Below are 17,031 nucleotides of genomic sequence, written 5' to 3' on the forward strand. Positions count from 1 at the left end.
TCACACTCACACTCATTCGATACGATTCGTTCCCTCACTGATTCGTTCTCGCGATGAACTGGAAATGCAAATCACTCACTCACGGGCTCATTTACTCACAGATTCGTTCGTTGGCGAACGGGAAATGCAATTCACGACTCGTTTGGAAACAGGAAGTGACGTCATTTTCTTCTTCGTTTTGTTTCACGGCGAGGTGGCACCAGCTTCAATGGGCATTACCGACACCGACTGGTTGAAGTCACATGAACTGAAAAAAAAGAACGAATCAATTTAGGAAGTGATAAGTGATTCAAGTGCATCTAATCACAGGCCACTTTATTAGGGAAATATCATGGTCAAAGGTCACAGGTGTCAAGCTCTAGTCCTTGGAGCTGCATTCCAACATGTTTTCCAAGATAATAAAGTGGCCTGTTATTAGGTACACTTGAAAAAGTTGAAAAGTTTTAGCTCCTGCGGAACGTGAAAGTGACCAAAAACTTTTCACGCAGGTGCGCTTAGCGAGGGAATCGCACAGACACTCCATTAGGTACACCGCCATTTTCAAGTGTACCTAATAACAGACCACTTTATGAGGGAAATATCATGGTCAAAGCTCCAGTCCTCGGGGCCGCGTTCCAATATGTTTTCCAAGTTACCCTCGTGAAAAGATTTTGTTCATTTTCACCTTGTGCAGGTGCACTTAATGCTGAGTGCCAAGCAGGGAGGCAATGGTTCCCATTTTTAAAAATATTTGGTATGACCCGGCCGGGGTCTGAACTCACCACCTTCCAGTCTGAGGGTAGACACTCTACCACCAGGCCACTGAGTTGGTTCAAGCAATTGAACTAAAATGTTCCACTGCAGCGCTGAAGAGGAGGAATTACCTTCCTCAATGAAGATTTGGCTTCACGTTGTCAATTTGTGGAAAATACACATTAGCTTGATTGTGTTCCTCCCCAATCTAATTTGGACCCTTTGGGATGCTCGAGGATGAAGGAGGTCGTTAGGCCTGTCACTATTATCCTCTTCTTGCCTCTTGCCCGCATTGAAATGTTAATTCAATGGCCCCCGCAATTTTCCATCTCATCATTCTTTGGCAAAAAGGAAGCCACTCCGAGACTATTTGACCATTTGGGGTTTTTTTACGCCATTGCTGCAAATCTTCCGGCAGTGACAAAATGACAGGAAAGGTTACCGTGGCATTTTTAGTACCGCGATGAGATTGAGCGAGCGCAGGTGCGGTAAATCCACAGCGGGGAAGACAAAGCATTGATACGCTGTGTTTGTTTGATTACTCTGCAATTCCTCGCGCTGTACTTCCAGCACAGTTTATGTAAAGTTCGACACGCCGCATTAAAGCGAGCCGGCTGACGACTACGCGAGCAAAACGAGCGGCGGCGTGTGTCGGTTTTCCGATTGGCTGCGAGGCCCCCACAGCGTTGTGTTCCGCACCTCTGTAAAGATTTTACGACGTCTCTTTTCCTTCACTCGGCCCACCCTAGTGCACAAACAGAGCAGATGACAATTAGACAAAGGCAGGAAGTTCTTTTGTGTAGCAGGTGTAAAGCTCAAACGTGACCTTTGACCCCTGTGAACCTCTTTCAGGCGCACTGAAACTTCATCAGAGCCAAAACATTTTGTTCGTCACCTTTTGTTGTGTGTGTGAAGAACCAGGCCCGCTTCTCTTCTGGCCATCTGGTGGTCACTCCCTCAGATGATGTTCATTGACGGTGGCTGGAGACAAGACAGGAAGAGAAAAAAAATGTTAGAAAAAGGAGTGGTAGGAATGATGTGGGAGAAGACGAGCGAAGATGGAAGGAAATGCCTGGCGTGTGTGACGAGTGCCTGGCAAGGCTGAATGAGGTAGATAAGACACACATGGGACTGAGACAGGAGAGAAATGGGGGCGGAAATTGGAACTTGTCGTCAAGAGACAGCTCAAATGAAAAAAAAAAAAAAACACTCTTGAATTTTTATCATTGTTTATCACCTTATTGCGTCAAACTCTTCTATTTATTTTGCATTTTGTTGAGGTCATGTTGGAGCATCAGTGTTATATGTCGTTTACCACGTGACTCAAACTCGTATTTAACATGACCGCCTGTAAACGTCGCACAGCAGTTTGTTCTTTGATGCAACAGCACCACCTACTGGTAAAAATGTGTATTGTCTTTTTTTAAAAAGGCTCCTAGTGAATCTAATTCACACGTTTTGCTGGTTCAGCTGAGTCCACACTTTGTATCACATCTTGTTAAGATGACACCCAGCCAAATTAGGAGGCTGCTGCTGCTATAAATACAACGGCCGTGTAAAAGATTGGGAAAATGGTGCCACGGCCTAAAAATAAAATCATAGCTGCCATGACAACGCCAAAGTCTTTAACTAAAAAAAAATGTTTTCGCTTGTGTTTCAGGCCCAAAAGAATGAGAGGGAGTCTATTAGGCAGAAGTTGGCCCTGGGCAGTTTCTTCGACGATGGACCGGGCATCTACACCAGCTGCAGCAAGAGCGGCAAACCCAGCCTGTCGTCACGGTAACGTGATGTCACTCTCTTATTATTGTCATTCAGATCAAGACAGTACACTTTTTGAACCCGTGAAGCCTCGATCTGTATTTTAACTAGCGAGAGAGTTTGTCCAATCTGAGTCATCGCCCTTTAAAGTTCTATTTTAATCAGTGCTCTTTGGATGCCCTGCCGCGTGATCAATCAGCCGTGCTTGTAATTACTGCATGGAATAAGCAGATTATTGATCCGCGTTGGGAGCCTCGTCCACACTTCGTCTAAACAAAAATGAATTTGAACAACCCGGTCGGTGTCATCTGTGTTGGACCAGAACCGCCTGCTGCTTCCCGCATTGATCTGCATGGAGGACAAGCAGGGAGATGATTAAAAACACGCAGCCTGGTTGAGTCAGTCCTCACCCTGCATTATGATCTCATGGAGGCAACTAGGGAGTCTCGTTTGCATTTTTTTTTTTTTTAAACTACAAAGCGATGCTCAGGGGACACTTCATTAGGTACAGCTAATGGCAGCAGTGGGCTGGGCCTTCAGGGATTTCCTTGACTTAATCCATTTTGTAATACCGCCACTATCATGTTGCAATTAAAGTCTCGAAAGCATCAATACTGCAGCAAAATGCAATACAGTGGATTTAATGGACTGTGTGGGAGGAGGAGAGCCAATTGTCCTTTACATCACAGCAGTATTTTTCATGACCTACAAATACCCAGCACAATACAAAATTATTATAATTATTATTTAGATTATTTATATTTTTGTATTCATCATTTGTATTTTTTTGTTGGTGCATTTAGTCTCTTTTTCAACTCAATTCTGATTACGATAAGAATGATGATTTATGAAATTTATGAAAAGAATCAATGCTTCCTGCAGGCTGCAGAGCGGCATGAACCTCCAGATCTGCTTCGTCAACGACAGCGGTAGCGATAAGGACAGCGATGCGGACGATAGCAAGACGGAGACCAGTCTGGACACGCCCCTGTCCCCCATGGTAGGCTCACCTGACACCAGACGCGACGAGGACGAGCAGGTCTCTTGGCTTTGGTCCACGTTTTCTGGCCCGTTAACCAATTCCTGGGCTGCAAATGAGGAATGAATTGGAATACGCTCAGCCAGGCCTCGGATGGTTGGACGCATTAACCTCCTGTCAGCCTGAAACACAGTTAGCACAAAGCGAGGGAAATGTTCATCCTTACTCTTCTGCTGATTGAAAGCAATTACCGTCCATGTACATGATTTTATATGGAAAAGTACATTCCACAAAAGTCATTCTACCAAACACGTGATTATTTTTCACCTCAACGCAGTCCAAGCAGAGTTCATCCTACTCGGACCGGGACACCACTGAGGAGGACTCCGAGTCCCTGGAGGACATGGACTTCCTGAGTCGGCAGAAGAAGCTCCAGGCGGAGGCCAAGCTTGCGTTGGCCATGGCCAAGCCCATGGCCAAGATGCAGGTGGAGGTGGAGAAACAGAACCGGAAAAAGTCGCCTGTGGTGGATCTGGTGAGTGGTTAGTGTTTGTCAAAATATATCGCCAGTAGAATAAACAATTGGTTTATCTTTACCCAGAAATTCTGCAACATTAAACCTAACAGAGGGTTCAATCATAAAATTCTGGAGCTGGACCTAATATTGTGGCCCGTGGGTATACAAATTGAACAGGCCCTGTCCACTTTATGATCATGTCGCAGTGAGGCAGTCTTCATCATTATTTCATCCTTTTTTTTCTGGCTCGCTGCCTCTCATCGGAGCACACACACACGAATAGAGCAACGACGTCATACGTACGTACGCACGTCGTACTTCCACGTCGATTTGACTTATTCAGGGATGTGGAGGGAGGCCAGGCCCCGCCACATCCATAATTCATCCAGCGGAAAGCACTGACTGGTGCGTTGCGGAAGCGAGCAGCGCTTGACAGTCACACAGCATCACTGTCACTCAACACACAAAGAATCGGAAAGTGGATCATCAAGGTCATGGATGCCGGAAATATACACTCACACACAAAAAAAAAACATCAAACTGCAGTGGACAGTGGATAGAAAAGATCTGTTCAAATGACAGGTACATGCAGTTTGACCATTTAAAAAAAAAAAAAAAATTAAGAGTAAAAATGTCTGTTAAAAAATAATCATAATAAAATGTGTTAGCTTTACAGAAATATTTTTACGGCCATAATCCTACAATTGAAGTTTAATCCATCCCTCCAGGTGTTGCAAAGTAAAATATAAAAAGGAAGGCTTTAGGACCATGATACGTCACTTTTAAAACAACCCTCCGCCAATTCGGAGGTTGATTTCCTGACATTAAATTATGTCACTCAATAGTGATATCATCCGTCTTGTGACAGAAACACATTTGTCAACAAACTAGAACTAATATCGCCCACTCTTGGTTTTTACTGACCACCACCGTGACGTCACAAAAACGCGAAAGTGAAACGTTGGGTGCAAACCATACTGTGTGTTTGTTTACCTGTTCTCGCTGCAGAGGAATAAGTAGAACTAACGCAGGCTGCGTCCACTTATGTGACTTTGGTTATTGTCGATTGAAAACATGCAGTCGTCTTCTCTTTGAATGAAAACTCTTGAATCTTGAGTCTTGAATCTTGCAAGCGAAAATACAGCGATCTGTTGGACACCCGAAGAAGGTTGACGCTGCTGCTACTGGAGTAGAAAGGATCCTGCTGCCCTCTAGCGGCCACCTGTAACACGACAAGGTCGTCAAGTTCACATTGTGCCACCCGCTTCTTAAGGAGCACATCTGATGAGAAATATTTGTACCATATTTGATGATTTTATCATTGTTACAGATCATTTTTTAATTATGTTTTTTGTCTGAGAACTATGCGATGGATGTTCTACTCGTTCTACACTCTTATACTCACACACATAAAAAAAAATATCAGTTGTTGACCAGAATGTTTCATGTTTTAAAGGCTTTTCCTTTGTATTCAATCCGTTGTTTGCTTTGTCCGACAGCTCCCACACATGCCTCACATCAGTGAATGTCTCATGAAAAGAAGCCTGAAGCCCACCGACCTGAGGGACATGACGCTTGGACAGCTCCAGGTCATCGTGAACGATCTGCACTCCCAGATTGAAAGTGAGTCGGGCACAATGTCTTTGTCCAATAAAACATGATTCGACTTTCATTTTAGCTTGGTGGCGGCCATCACAAATGGGGCAATGGCATGTTTCACCACCTCCTGCCCTGGTGTTTGTGTGTAGGTCTGAACGAGGAGTTAGTCCAGCTACTGGTGGTCAGAGATGAGCTCCACATGGAACAAGATGCCATGCTGGTTGACATCGAGGACCTCACCAGGTTAGGATTAGGTTTAAGATTAGGTTTGGTCAGGGCTTATTTTTTTTTTCTTTGTCTACCCTCCAGGCATGCTGAGAGCCAGCAGAAACATCTGGCTGAGAAGACCCTCTCCAAATAAGAAGCATTTTTGCTCCACCTTCACCGCCACCACTTGCCCGCCCTCCGCCGCCTGAACCAAACCAAGTCCCTCGCCGAACCGTCACGCCTCCATCTCGTTCCAAATCTGCCCGCTTGTCTCCTTCGCTGCTTTCCCGCACTCCTGAGCCCCCAGCACAGAAGACCGCCACCATCCTTCACCCGCTTGTGTGGCCTCATCCAGGCGAATGCGTCTTACTTCCCCTGAAGAGATAAGAAAGGAAAGGGATTGTGTATTGTCATGGTTTCTGTCCCAGCTTCCTGTGCTTCGCTCTCCTTTCCTTCCAACTTTCTACATTCGCCACTAAATTATTACTGTCAAATGCAAAAATTGTGGGAAAAAAAAGTCAAGTTATAGTGAAAACTTTAGTAGAAAGTCAGTCTTAAGATTTAAAAAAAGAGAAACAACACTGTATAAAAAAAAAAAATTAAAAAAAGATTGCTAATTATCTCGAAGCATTTTAAGTTGGACTGTAAAGTATCTCAACCTGTTTTTATTCTGCACAAATGGTAGTTTTCAACTGAGAAACGTTTATTTGAAGGTGCTAAAAGAGTGTAAAGGAAACATGCCTGCCTTGTAGTGGAGTCGTAGCTTTTGGTAAATACATTCACTCAAATTGCTCTTCAACATTTTGTAAATGTTGATTTTTTTTCCGACACGAGTCATTTTCCAAAAGAATCGGTGTGTTAATATCGTTCATCCTACTGTGTTCAGAAACTTTATTTGAAGGAAGAACATGTTCATGTACAGATATGTAAAATAAAGAATAAACTTTGTTTTCTATACGCTTTTGCCAAACACTTCCTCTTTCAGCCGAGAATGAGATGTTCACCGCACGGTGTTTTCACTGCGCTAGTGGAAGAGTGATGTTTAAGTTAACTTGTAAAGGCCAGGAAACTCCTGGCTTCCGACACTCGCTCACCACTGCAGTTTCTCGATGTGCTCTCATTGTGAACCGACCTTGAAGGCAACAAATGCATCCCTCATCTGATGCAGGGATCTTTTTTTTGGTCAAGAGAGAAAGAGAGATTGGGAAATCCAAGGAGTGAGAGATGATGTCATATGAAATGATTCAAAAGACAGTTTATATTTTATATATTTAAACATATACATAATACATACATTACATACACATATAAAGCACTGTTTACTTATCCACCACAGTGGCAGACGGACGGAGACGGACAGACAGACAGACAATTGCTTGTGTACTATCACTCGTCAAGCCCAGTGGTCGAGATAGAGAGATTTACTTTTTAGATAAAATATTTTTACTCAAATAATCGAATGCCTCTTGTGCGCCTCCTGGAGTTATAAACATACCAGCATTGCATTTTTTTTTAAATTTACACACGAAACCAGTGGCCAATAACCGCCTCTGCACTGGATTTATAATTTACAACCTTAGTCATCATTCAACACCAACTTCCCTTTATTTACTTTTCGGCTTCTGTTGACTTTCTGCCAGGGCGGGGGTGTGAATATCCCCCGAGAATAATCCAAAGAACAACATATAAAACCCATCATATAAAACCAGAAGGTAAGAGGGAGACACAACACTGAACATACAAGACAAAGATGACAAACTTTTACTTCTGTGAGTTGGATGAGACAAAGCATTCAGTTGAGTGCATGTTTAAATGGTGGGTTATTTTTTTTTTTTCTTACTTGAAATATTTGTCTCCCATTCAGACGTGATCAGATGTTTGCTCATTGCATCTGCGCTCAAGTGGCGCACGTCCATGTCATTGCCGGTGCACACGCAACTGAGCGCAGAAGAGTGCGCAAACTCCTCCGCGCTCTTTAGGAACCTCTTGACAAATATCAGGGGGATCCTTAACAATGTAAGTATTTGTTTTTATTAAATTGTTATTTTATTATGCAGCAGCATGTGAAACTGCACATTATTATGTTCTCAAGTATTTATTTATTTATTTATCCATCTATCTTTATTCATTTGTTTATTTATTTTTAAGGACGTTTTGTTTTACGGCGTCATGTCCGACAAAGCAACTGTGAGCAGCTCGGCCGAGACGCCGCAAGCCTGCGCACCTAACATGCAACAGGTGACTTTTTGTCTTTTTGCCTGGTAAAATTATTGTTCATCACTTTTAGATGGAGCCATACATGTTTTTTTTTTAATTGAGACGGATGTGAGAATTAAAAACGAAAATGAGAAAATTTTACCTATTTATTTACCTATAATCTTGTTGAATTTTTAATCATTTAAATGATTAAGTTTCTTTTTTTATCTCATGATTCAAAAAAGATCAAATCAATTTTAAAACATGTGTTTTAATGACTAATATATTTAAATGTTCTAACATGTCATAAATAATACAAATGAAATATAAACAAATACAAATGTAAAAATTTTAAACGTGGATTTTCCTTATCCATTTTTTACGTATACTTTATGGTCATTGGATTTTTTTCTCATCTACACTTTTTTTTTACGCCATAGAATTCCAGCTGCACGGCTCAAAGAAGTACACCTTTCAGTGAGGTAACTAGCTTTAATTTTGATGTTTATTGACTGTACAATTATTGGCCACTTTGTTTTTAGCAATATTTTCACATGAGATGACATGCTTGATAAAAAAAATTCATAAGTGACACAATGCTTTTGCTCCTCACAGAGTGAATGTCTCATGAGCATCATGAAGGACATTGTCCACTATGAGGCTCTCATTAAGTCCTACCTCAAGTTGACACTGAAAAGCCCCGAAGAAGAAAAGGCTCTTCTGAGCCCGACCCTGAAAATTATTCAGAACCTGAAGGTGCGAGTTTGTTTTGGCTGGTCGTGTAAGAAAATATTAAAAAATAATATCTTCTTATAAATGATCTAAAATGATGTATTGTTTTATTTTCACAGAATTGTTTCCTGAGATTCAATGGAGGGATGAACCCTGAAGAGGTCTTTTTTTTTATTATTCATTCCTTCTTGCTTTAGGTCTTCATATCTAAAAATTCTGCAGAGTTAAAATAATCGAATAACAAAATAATTTAATACAATCCAGACTCAATCTGACAACACTTGTCAGACAGTAAAAGTGCTTAAGAGACTAACATAATTGTCATCATGCTATTTTCAACTCTTTAAATGGGCTAGTAATGTGTAAAAATAAATAACAAATGATATATTTGGACATGTTGGACATGACAGGGTTAATGTTTAATATCCTACCGCAATTTAGTTTCATCTAAAAAATGGTATGTGTGTTTTCAGGAGGACATGACTCATATGTGGGGAGACAACAGCTTCACTAACCGACTTGAGATGCTCAAGATGATGAGAGGCTTCCACATCAGAGTCATCACCATCAACCGTGCCATGGGCTACATCTCCTCGGGTGACCACCGGAAGTAAACATGCCAGTCCTGGGGGGGGGGGGGGAATATTCAATGTGAACATTTTAATCCAAATTAATAGTACATTACATAAAATAGTTGAATGTTAAACAATAAAACATAAGCAAGTAGATGGAACAAAAAGGTTTGATCAAAATTGCTAGTTATGTTGCCAGGCAGACTTTGTAGGGCACAAGTATTTGGGCCCCAAAGTTTCTCATTTATACCCCTCTATGGTACATTTTTAAACATCACATTTGGAAATGAACAAAGCTAAAGCTAACGTAGCTCAAAATAGCACCACCCGCTCACACGTAGGTGAACCATTAGTCAGTAGCCATGTTGGCTAATTTCTATGTCAATGTATTCCAAAATTTGGGAAGAGAGTAAATACTTATTCTATTTATTACAGTTATTTATTTCCTTGCTTGGGATGTATTTTATATTTATAATTGCTCAATTTGAGCCATGCGAATTCCTGATGTGACATGTTTACTGCTTTATAAGTCTAAAATAAAGTCATGAAACCGCTCATTTGAGTTTTTTTTGTGTGCCTTTTTATTTTTTTACAATAGTAATATTAAACATTGCAGCCAGATCGATTATAACATAAATCTAACAAACAAAGGGGCCATATAAAAAATATAAACATATATATAGACTCGCCACTACATTAAATATAATGTAACTTAATAAAACGTAATAGTTCTGTCAACAATGCTGACATCAGAACATCATGGGTCATTTTGACCCAGAAACAGCAGGAGGCGTTCTAACACAAAAAAAAAAGTTGTAGTTGAAACATTTTGCAAATAAATAAAGCCTACGGTTGGATTAAATTAAAAGTAATAAATAATTTTAAAAGACTACACAGGCTTGATTCTCTTCTTCAGATGATGAAGGGCAGAATGATCACGATTCAGTAGAGGGTGGCGAGCTTGTGGTCAAAGCTCGAGCAATGGCTGCCCTTCTGTGAGGTGGACATGAGAAAGAGGAAGATGAGGATGACTTGATCGAGGAAGGGAAATTGCGATGAAGATGAACGCTAACGTGATGAAGGTTCAACTCACTTAATGGCGGCGGTCTTCTCGATGACCCACGGAGCACGGATTTGAGCGCAGTAGTAGCTATCTTTGGTGTAGAAGCTGAAAGGTGTCAACAATTTACATTGTTAGCAACTATTGGGTGCTGATATAAAGATCATGATTTTTACATTTGAATTTTGCCCAAATTTAAATATGGGTCAATTTGGTTGTTTCTCTAGGAATGTCCATAATTCTTTCACTCCAATTAAACCATGAAACCCATTTCTTCTCCAATTTTTATTTTCTCTTATCAACACTGCCCCCTGGCGGTCTGGAGGAACGTAATAAAACTACACGATTGTATTATTGTGTCTTTTGATGGATTTCGCCACATTGTGCTGCTGATGGATCAACCCTGAATTTGCAAATGCGTAGGCCTACTCACATGACGGCGGGCAGGCATGGTGGTTGAGGAACTTCCACTCGAAATGCGAACACTTCTTCCGTAATCTCCTTACTGCTGACCATTTTGCAGCATACTGTCGGCTTTCCCACTGGACCAAAACACAAAACGAAGATTGTAAGTGCTGTCATTGAGTCTTTGAACAGACAACAAATCCAACTTTCACAACTCACCTCCTTTTCCGCAGGTGACCATAACCGCCAGCATGGTCACAACCAGCAAACTCTTCTGCAGGCTTCCAGCGTTCATTTTGATGATCAATAGGACAGATGAGAAAATGCCGCAAAAATATCTTGGTCCGTCTCTCTTGAGTCTTCGAAAAGTGAATGAAGTGACCGAGCTCGGTCGGTCAAATTTAAGGCGTAAAAGCAGAAGTGCATGAGTCATTGTTCCGATTTGTTTTCCCTTTTGTGGATTTTTTCCTCCGAATTGGTGTCACAATAGTTTGCTGGAAATGAATGAATGTGACGAACATCGGCAAGATCATGACTAAAAGGAACAACGCCCAACGGAAACTCAGCTTGTCGTATCAAATGTTTTAAAATCTAAATGATCAATGAAATATTAAAACCACCTGGAACACGGGAAGGTTTTTAAGCAAAATCCAGCCAAATCCAGATTTTGATTAAGCAATTCCCAATCCTAAATAGCAAAATATACGATGAAAATGGTCCAGGTGCTGAAGGTGCAAAGCAGCCCAAGACATCACACTACCATTCACTGTTTGATGTTCTTCTACTGGATTGTTGTGTTACATTTATGACAAATGAAACGAGACAGACCTTCCAAAAAAGTAAAACTTTCATCTCGGCAGTTGAATGACGTTCCAAAAGTCTTAGAGAATCATTCAGATGTTTTTTTTTTTGTGTGTGGTCAGAGAAAGTAAGATGAGCCCTTATGGTCAGTTGTGGTTTTAATCTTGGAATATCACCAAGGTCACTAACTCAAAATAAAACCTAAAACTGAAATGTAACAAACAATGTTTTTGGAAAATAAAACAGATTACGCAGAGAAACCCGTATTACAGCGAGTAAGGACACCTGTGTGAAACTAGGTCATTTTGAGCGGGAAAACGTCAAACGTCCAAGCATGCAGTACATCAAACTGCCGACAGAGGTCACTGCAGTCAGCGATATGTGCAAAGACTATTTTAAATCAAACCATTGTGTTGTACTCTGTTTTCTGGCATTTTTAAAATGCTCAATGGAGTAAGATTCATCGAAGACAAAATTGACCTTAGGTTTGAATGTGCTATTGCTAGAAAGTGCTAGTTGTGATCTCGCCCCGCACCCGTACACACTCATACAATCTCCATCCTATTGCTTCATTTTATTGCATAATGGCAGCTGTTCACATTACGTTCCGCATCATGACTTCCCTTGAACGTTCCCTCTTTGATGCCTCATTGGCCTCCAAATCCTTTCGAGGGGGGTCGTCTCCGAATTCTAGTCACCTTGCCTAACTCAGACACCTCCCACCCCTCGACACAGCTGAGCAGCAGCAAAATGGACGGGGGGTCAAAAATCCCCTGATCTTTGCCTCAAGTCTGAAGGCATATGTTAATAGGGAAAGTTTACCCTATATATAGCCGCCAGGTGTCTGTCTGCTGTGTTTGGGATCCAGGAAGTGAGTCATCTCCAGCTGCTTGCTGGTGGACGGAGGGGGGCGATTGTGGTTTGGTGAAGGGCCTTTTTGGGGATGGGAGGGGAGGGGGAGCTGTTAGACTTGCATGTGATTTCTGATAGTCACTATAAATTCACAATACGGTAATCCCTCGATAATTGGTTCCAAAAACCACCCGCGATAAGTGAAATCCGTGAAGTACGGTCACTAACAAGAAGTACTGGGCAGGCTAACGAGTTAGCGGAAATATGCTAATTCGTGATCGTGCTAACACGCAAAAACGGACTGCTAAAGGAATGTAAACGAACATTTGGAGGATTATTACATTAGTAGAATATTAGACACGTTTCCTCAATTTAAAAGTTCCATGATTTTTCAATAATTACGATTCTTTTCACAACAATGACCTGCCATTATAATACTTTTGAATTAACTAATTAGTGTCACGGATCAGAATGGAGCAGGCAGGGTGACCGAGTGCAGCTTGGACCAGGGTTTATTGGAGGAAACAACTAACAGACTCGGCAGACTGACATAACTTACTAACAAAACCAACAACAGGACTGACCGACAAAGACGTGAAGCAAAAAGACATGAAGACAACAACAACAACACAATGATCCGACGAGGCGTGAGGGGCAGACAGGACTTGTATACACGACAGGTAACAGGTAAGAATAATCAAACTAATCATGGGCACACAGGAGGGGAGGGGCGAGCACACAGACAGAAACCATGACAACAGACACATAGTGGAACGGCTGGGGACGAGACGTGATGATTAGCCCCGTTTAATTTAACAAGGAAAGATTGTTTGAGTGTAGCCTGCCCCCCCCCACCCCCACCAAGAGTTCTTTGGAGACAATCAGACTTGAGCAGACATAAATGATGCTGAGTCACACCACTTTGTGAGTTTGCCCATCAAAGCTACCTCAAAGAAGAACAGTATGGGAATGCCATAAGAGCAGTCTTGGATGGTTATTCCCCACTCTGTCAAAACGCAAAGCTCAGCACAAGCTTCCCAGAGACGTTCCCTCGAGACACCCGCGCTTTGTTAAGTTTTTTTTTTTTCTTCCTGGGCCTACGAGAGCTGTTCTTCATCTCAAATAAAGCCGTTAAGCCAACAGCTACACATTTGGGGGGAAACCACGTCCAAGTTCACGCAGTCCATCCAGTGACCTTGGTCCCGTGTCATCCCATCCTATTCCCATTTATCACATCAGGCATCGTGCCACCTCATAAAACAACATGCTGAGATTTTACAAACGAGCCCTGATGTAAGTATAGCGTCTCTTTATGTTCAAGTAAGCAAGCACACTTCTCGTTTACAGACCTCTGAGGAGAGCCGGGCGATAAGATGAGAGGAAGTACGTGGGTGTGAAATATCTTCAGTGTGGGACTTTTCGGCGTTCGCACAATGGACGACTCACTCCGGGCCCTGCTTTCTATTAAGCGTTCGGGCCGACAGGAATACGCACAAGGCCGATGACGCCCACATGCGGGCATCCCAAAGCTCTCGTCAGAAAGTAACTTTTTTTGTAAAAAACAATGCTTTTTCCTTTACATGTGATCAATGTTTGTACTGTTTTTCCAAAAGTTTCAATGTTCATAAATCAAAAGCATGTAGAAAAGACTTCAATGCATTCACTCACCATTTGTTTGTTCAAGTCAGGACTCAAGTTGTGGATTCTGGATAGTTGAGTTGAATAAGCTTGAAATAATGTGTAAACTCTCAACAATACGTACAAATAATACTTTGAGGGGAAAAAGAAATCGTCCCACTGATGTGTCTGTTTGCGTGCCACCAAACTGAGTCAAGGCAGCCATCTTGCTTTTAACCTTTCACCCCATCAAGTGGCGCGCGCCTCTAAATGCAGTAGCCATATTTGGCCAGTTGGGGGCACAGTAAACAAAAAAGACCATGTTAAAAACTTTAACAGAACTGTACAACTTCTACAAGTATTTATCTCAATCATTACAAATGAATTTTTATTCCACAGATTAAATAAAATTACGTGTGCCTTCTTTTTTTTTTTTTTTTTTAAAAAACAGGGTGGCCAGCGAATCAAAGTCTCTGGCAGATGAAAATAAACGCCGCCATTCATCATGGCTCGAGGCTAATGCAGGCTAAATTATTAAAGCCCTACAAGAAACTTTAGCACCAGATTAATGGAAGTGCAACGTTTATAACTGCACATTGCTACAGTCAGCGTGTTATCCCGAACCCAGAACCTCATGGCTGCGAATAGACAAATGAACCACTCAACCACTGTGCTGCATTCAAATAAATGTGCGAGAGTTTATGACCTAACCCACCCAAATCATTTTCTGCGGTTGCTCGTTGATATGGAAGTTGCTCCAATATGGAGAAAGAGTCATACAAGTATTTTCACTGGAACTAACTTGGAGGGGAAGAAACAGGAAGCGGTTAGTTAGCTGGGCCCGGCGGAGGAGACATAGTGACAAGCTGGAGGAAATGGTTTATGGCTCAATATGATTGGAAACAAAGATGGCAAAGATGGAGAAGCCGCCGTATTGGAAATGACTGGCGGCTGCTTGGAAGCCATTGTGCTCTGCCCAATGATCTCAATCTTTCCCTCCAGAAAGAAAGCAGCATTTCTCTACACGTTTCCAAACATTTACGCCGCTGAGAGCTGTGATTAAAAATAGCAGTGCATGTCGATAAAAGCCGCGCTGAGAGGCACAATGGCAGACGTGCCGGGAAAAACCCACGGAGCTACAGTAGAAGGACTCGGGGGGGGGGGGGGGGGGGGGGGGGGGAGAAGGAGAAAAAAAGAAAAGATTTGTGAAGTCGCCGCTCAGAGCCAGTGGATATCGATTGTGTATTTGTTTATTCGGTTAGGCAGAAGCCCTGCTCGTATTTCCGTAATTGAGGCAAAGTACAGACAAGAAATACGATGCTGCATAAATTAGGCCGCATCATGCCGACTGACCTTCTGCTAAAGTTTATGCTGTAAAGCCGCAGTAATGGGATTTGCTATATTGTGCATTAGGGCCTGTTGAGGTTGTGGCTCGCCCTTGCAAAGCTCGTTTGAGAAATACAGTTGTAATAAAAATATGTCGAAAAAGAAATGATACATTGACTTTTTTTCTCTCCACAAAAAAAAAAATTGATGAAGTTGTTGGTGTAGCAATTGAACTATTTCAAGCTCAAGTTAATGACAGCAATCAGTCGTGTGGTAATTTTGATACAGCAATTTTGCAAATAACACCACATGAGTCACGCTGCGTGACAAAGCTAAAACAATGGAGATGGTAATAATTATTTTCTTTCTCCAGAATATGAACTTTTATTTTTTTTCTTCAAAACAGTGCTGTTTCTCTTTGAGGTGCAACCTCAGCAACTTCGACAGAAGGATACTGATTTACTAATTTAAGAACTAGAGGGACACAAGGGTCTGGTTATGGCGAAAAATGGTTGATCACCAAAAGTTAAACGAATTCGTTTCCTGGGTACATTCTGTTTTTCGCAGGCAGGACAAAGTCTTCCGTTCTGAGCCCAGATTGTTATCTGGGGTTATTTACTGATTAGCATAGCATATCGATTGAGGCTAATCGTTCAGACGGAAGTTAACACCTTAACGTCACAGTCTTTTAAGAGTAGCATTTTAAAGTAATCATTATTAGTTGTTTTTAATATTATATTGAAGTCCTCATACTCTTTGTCATTGAATATTTCTCTGGTGGAAAAAAAAAAGTCAAAGAGAAAGCTCAATGAAAATGTTGATTGAATTACAAATTGTAATACATCCTTCACAGCCTATGATTTCAAAATGGCGGTGTCGGTTACTGCTTTTGTAATATAAATTAACACGTTGAGGGAGTGTTTAAAGTGGACGTTTACTTTTATGTTCTTCAATGCTCTACAAACTCATGGTCCTCAAGGGTGATGCTGCACTACTATGTGAGTCCAGACACTCATCTAATGCAGCCCACAAGGTAAGGACTATTCATTTTTTATGAGAGGGCCAGATCCATTGGCGCCTTGTATCACTGACATTGACTCTGCTGTGGCCTAAAGTAGGCCGAGATTGGCGTCTTCGGGGATTTTCTCCAGTGACCAAATAAGAGACCATCTGCTCAAGTACTGTGCTTAACATGAAGTACTGACTACTTTGTACACGACAATCTGAATGCACTGCATGTAACGGTTTCTGGAAAAAGCACAGGGATGACACAATCACGTATTAATACATCAACAGACAAAAAAAAAAAAAAAGCTAGTGGAAAAAACTATCAAGGCCAACTAGAAAATAGGCAACATCTGCTCACCAGAAGCTGCAAGTTTTTGTCCCTTAACATGTGAGAAACATCACTCTGTCACACTATATACATTTTCTTTACAAATAAAAAAAAGTTTTAAAATCACTGCAAACTCTAACTTTAGTGGTCAACTTAAATGCTGTTGTTTGCATTCAACCATCAGCGACTGCAACTAAGAGAAGATCAATTTCAGCATCCAGGCACTTGTGATTTTTGTATTAATGAGAAATTGGTGTCATTAAATTCAAAGGCGCGACGTGTGCATATTTACACTTGGAAGCAGACGTGCGATCAGAAATTCATGATGCTCATCAATGAGCC

The 17,031-nt window shown here is 41.5% G+C and overlaps 3 protein-coding genes and 1 long non-coding RNA gene across 4 annotated transcripts in view; 2 read left to right on the forward strand and 2 right to left on the reverse strand.

Moving 5' to 3' along the window:
- Positions 1 to 6,171, reverse strand: part of LOC148395674 (uncharacterized) — an 11,987-nt gene extending 5,816 nt beyond the window's left edge. The window contains exons 1-7 of the long non-coding RNA XR_015859409.1: positions 4,980 to 6,171; positions 4,290 to 4,441; positions 3,797 to 4,001; positions 3,501 to 3,651; positions 1,628 to 1,713; positions 100 to 247; positions 1 to 11 (exon numbers count right to left, since the gene is read on the reverse strand). The exon at positions 1 to 11 is cut by the window's left edge and continues 5,455 nt beyond it. This is a non-coding gene — a long non-coding RNA (uncharacterized LOC148395674). The remainder of the gene's footprint in view (positions 12 to 99; positions 248 to 1,627; positions 1,714 to 3,500; positions 3,652 to 3,796; positions 4,002 to 4,289; positions 4,442 to 4,979) is intronic.
- Positions 1 to 6,749, forward strand: part of schip1 (schwannomin interacting protein 1) — a 137,379-nt gene extending 130,630 nt beyond the window's left edge. The window contains exons 10-15 of the mRNA XM_088380655.1: positions 2,393 to 2,511; positions 3,373 to 3,490; positions 3,807 to 4,004; positions 5,486 to 5,609; positions 5,735 to 5,828; positions 5,895 to 6,749. Coding sequence (XP_088236781.1) covers positions 2,393 to 2,511; positions 3,373 to 3,490; positions 3,807 to 4,004; positions 5,486 to 5,609; positions 5,735 to 5,828; positions 5,895 to 5,946 — 705 coding nt within the window. The 3' untranslated portion in view covers positions 5,947 to 6,749. The remainder of the gene's footprint in view (positions 1 to 2,392; positions 2,512 to 3,372; positions 3,491 to 3,806; positions 4,005 to 5,485; positions 5,610 to 5,734; positions 5,829 to 5,894) is intronic.
- An 806-nt stretch (positions 6,750 to 7,555) lies between these two features.
- Positions 7,556 to 9,350, forward strand: il12a (interleukin 12a). The gene is made up of 6 exons (XM_088380663.1): positions 7,556 to 7,808; positions 7,941 to 8,030; positions 8,429 to 8,470; positions 8,604 to 8,744; positions 8,840 to 8,881; positions 9,194 to 9,350. The coding sequence occupies exons 1-6, from the start codon at positions 7,605 to 7,607 to the stop codon at positions 9,332 to 9,334; spliced, it is 660 nt and encodes a 219-aa protein (XP_088236789.1). The 5' UTR covers positions 7,556 to 7,604; the 3' UTR covers positions 9,335 to 9,350.
- A 514-nt stretch (positions 9,351 to 9,864) lies between these two features.
- Positions 9,865 to 14,276, reverse strand: LOC148395676 (uncharacterized). Its single transcript, XM_088380664.1, has 5 exons — positions 14,079 to 14,276; positions 10,977 to 11,116; positions 10,786 to 10,894; positions 10,386 to 10,460; positions 9,865 to 10,285 (listed from the first exon to the last, which is right to left on the reverse strand). Exons 2-5 carry the CDS (start codon positions 11,050 to 11,052, stop codon positions 10,228 to 10,230), a joined length of 318 nt encoding a protein of 105 aa, XP_088236790.1. The 5' UTR covers positions 11,053 to 11,116; positions 14,079 to 14,276; the 3' UTR covers positions 9,865 to 10,227.
- Positions 14,277 to 17,031: the final 2,755 nt, after the last annotated feature.

This window comes from Syngnathus floridae, chromosome 7, assembly GCF_059516105.1.
Source record: "Syngnathus floridae isolate MCC-2025c chromosome 7, RoL_Sflo_1.0, whole genome shotgun sequence".
Classification (NCBI taxonomy): domain Eukaryota; kingdom Metazoa; phylum Chordata; class Actinopteri; order Syngnathiformes; family Syngnathidae; genus Syngnathus; species Syngnathus floridae.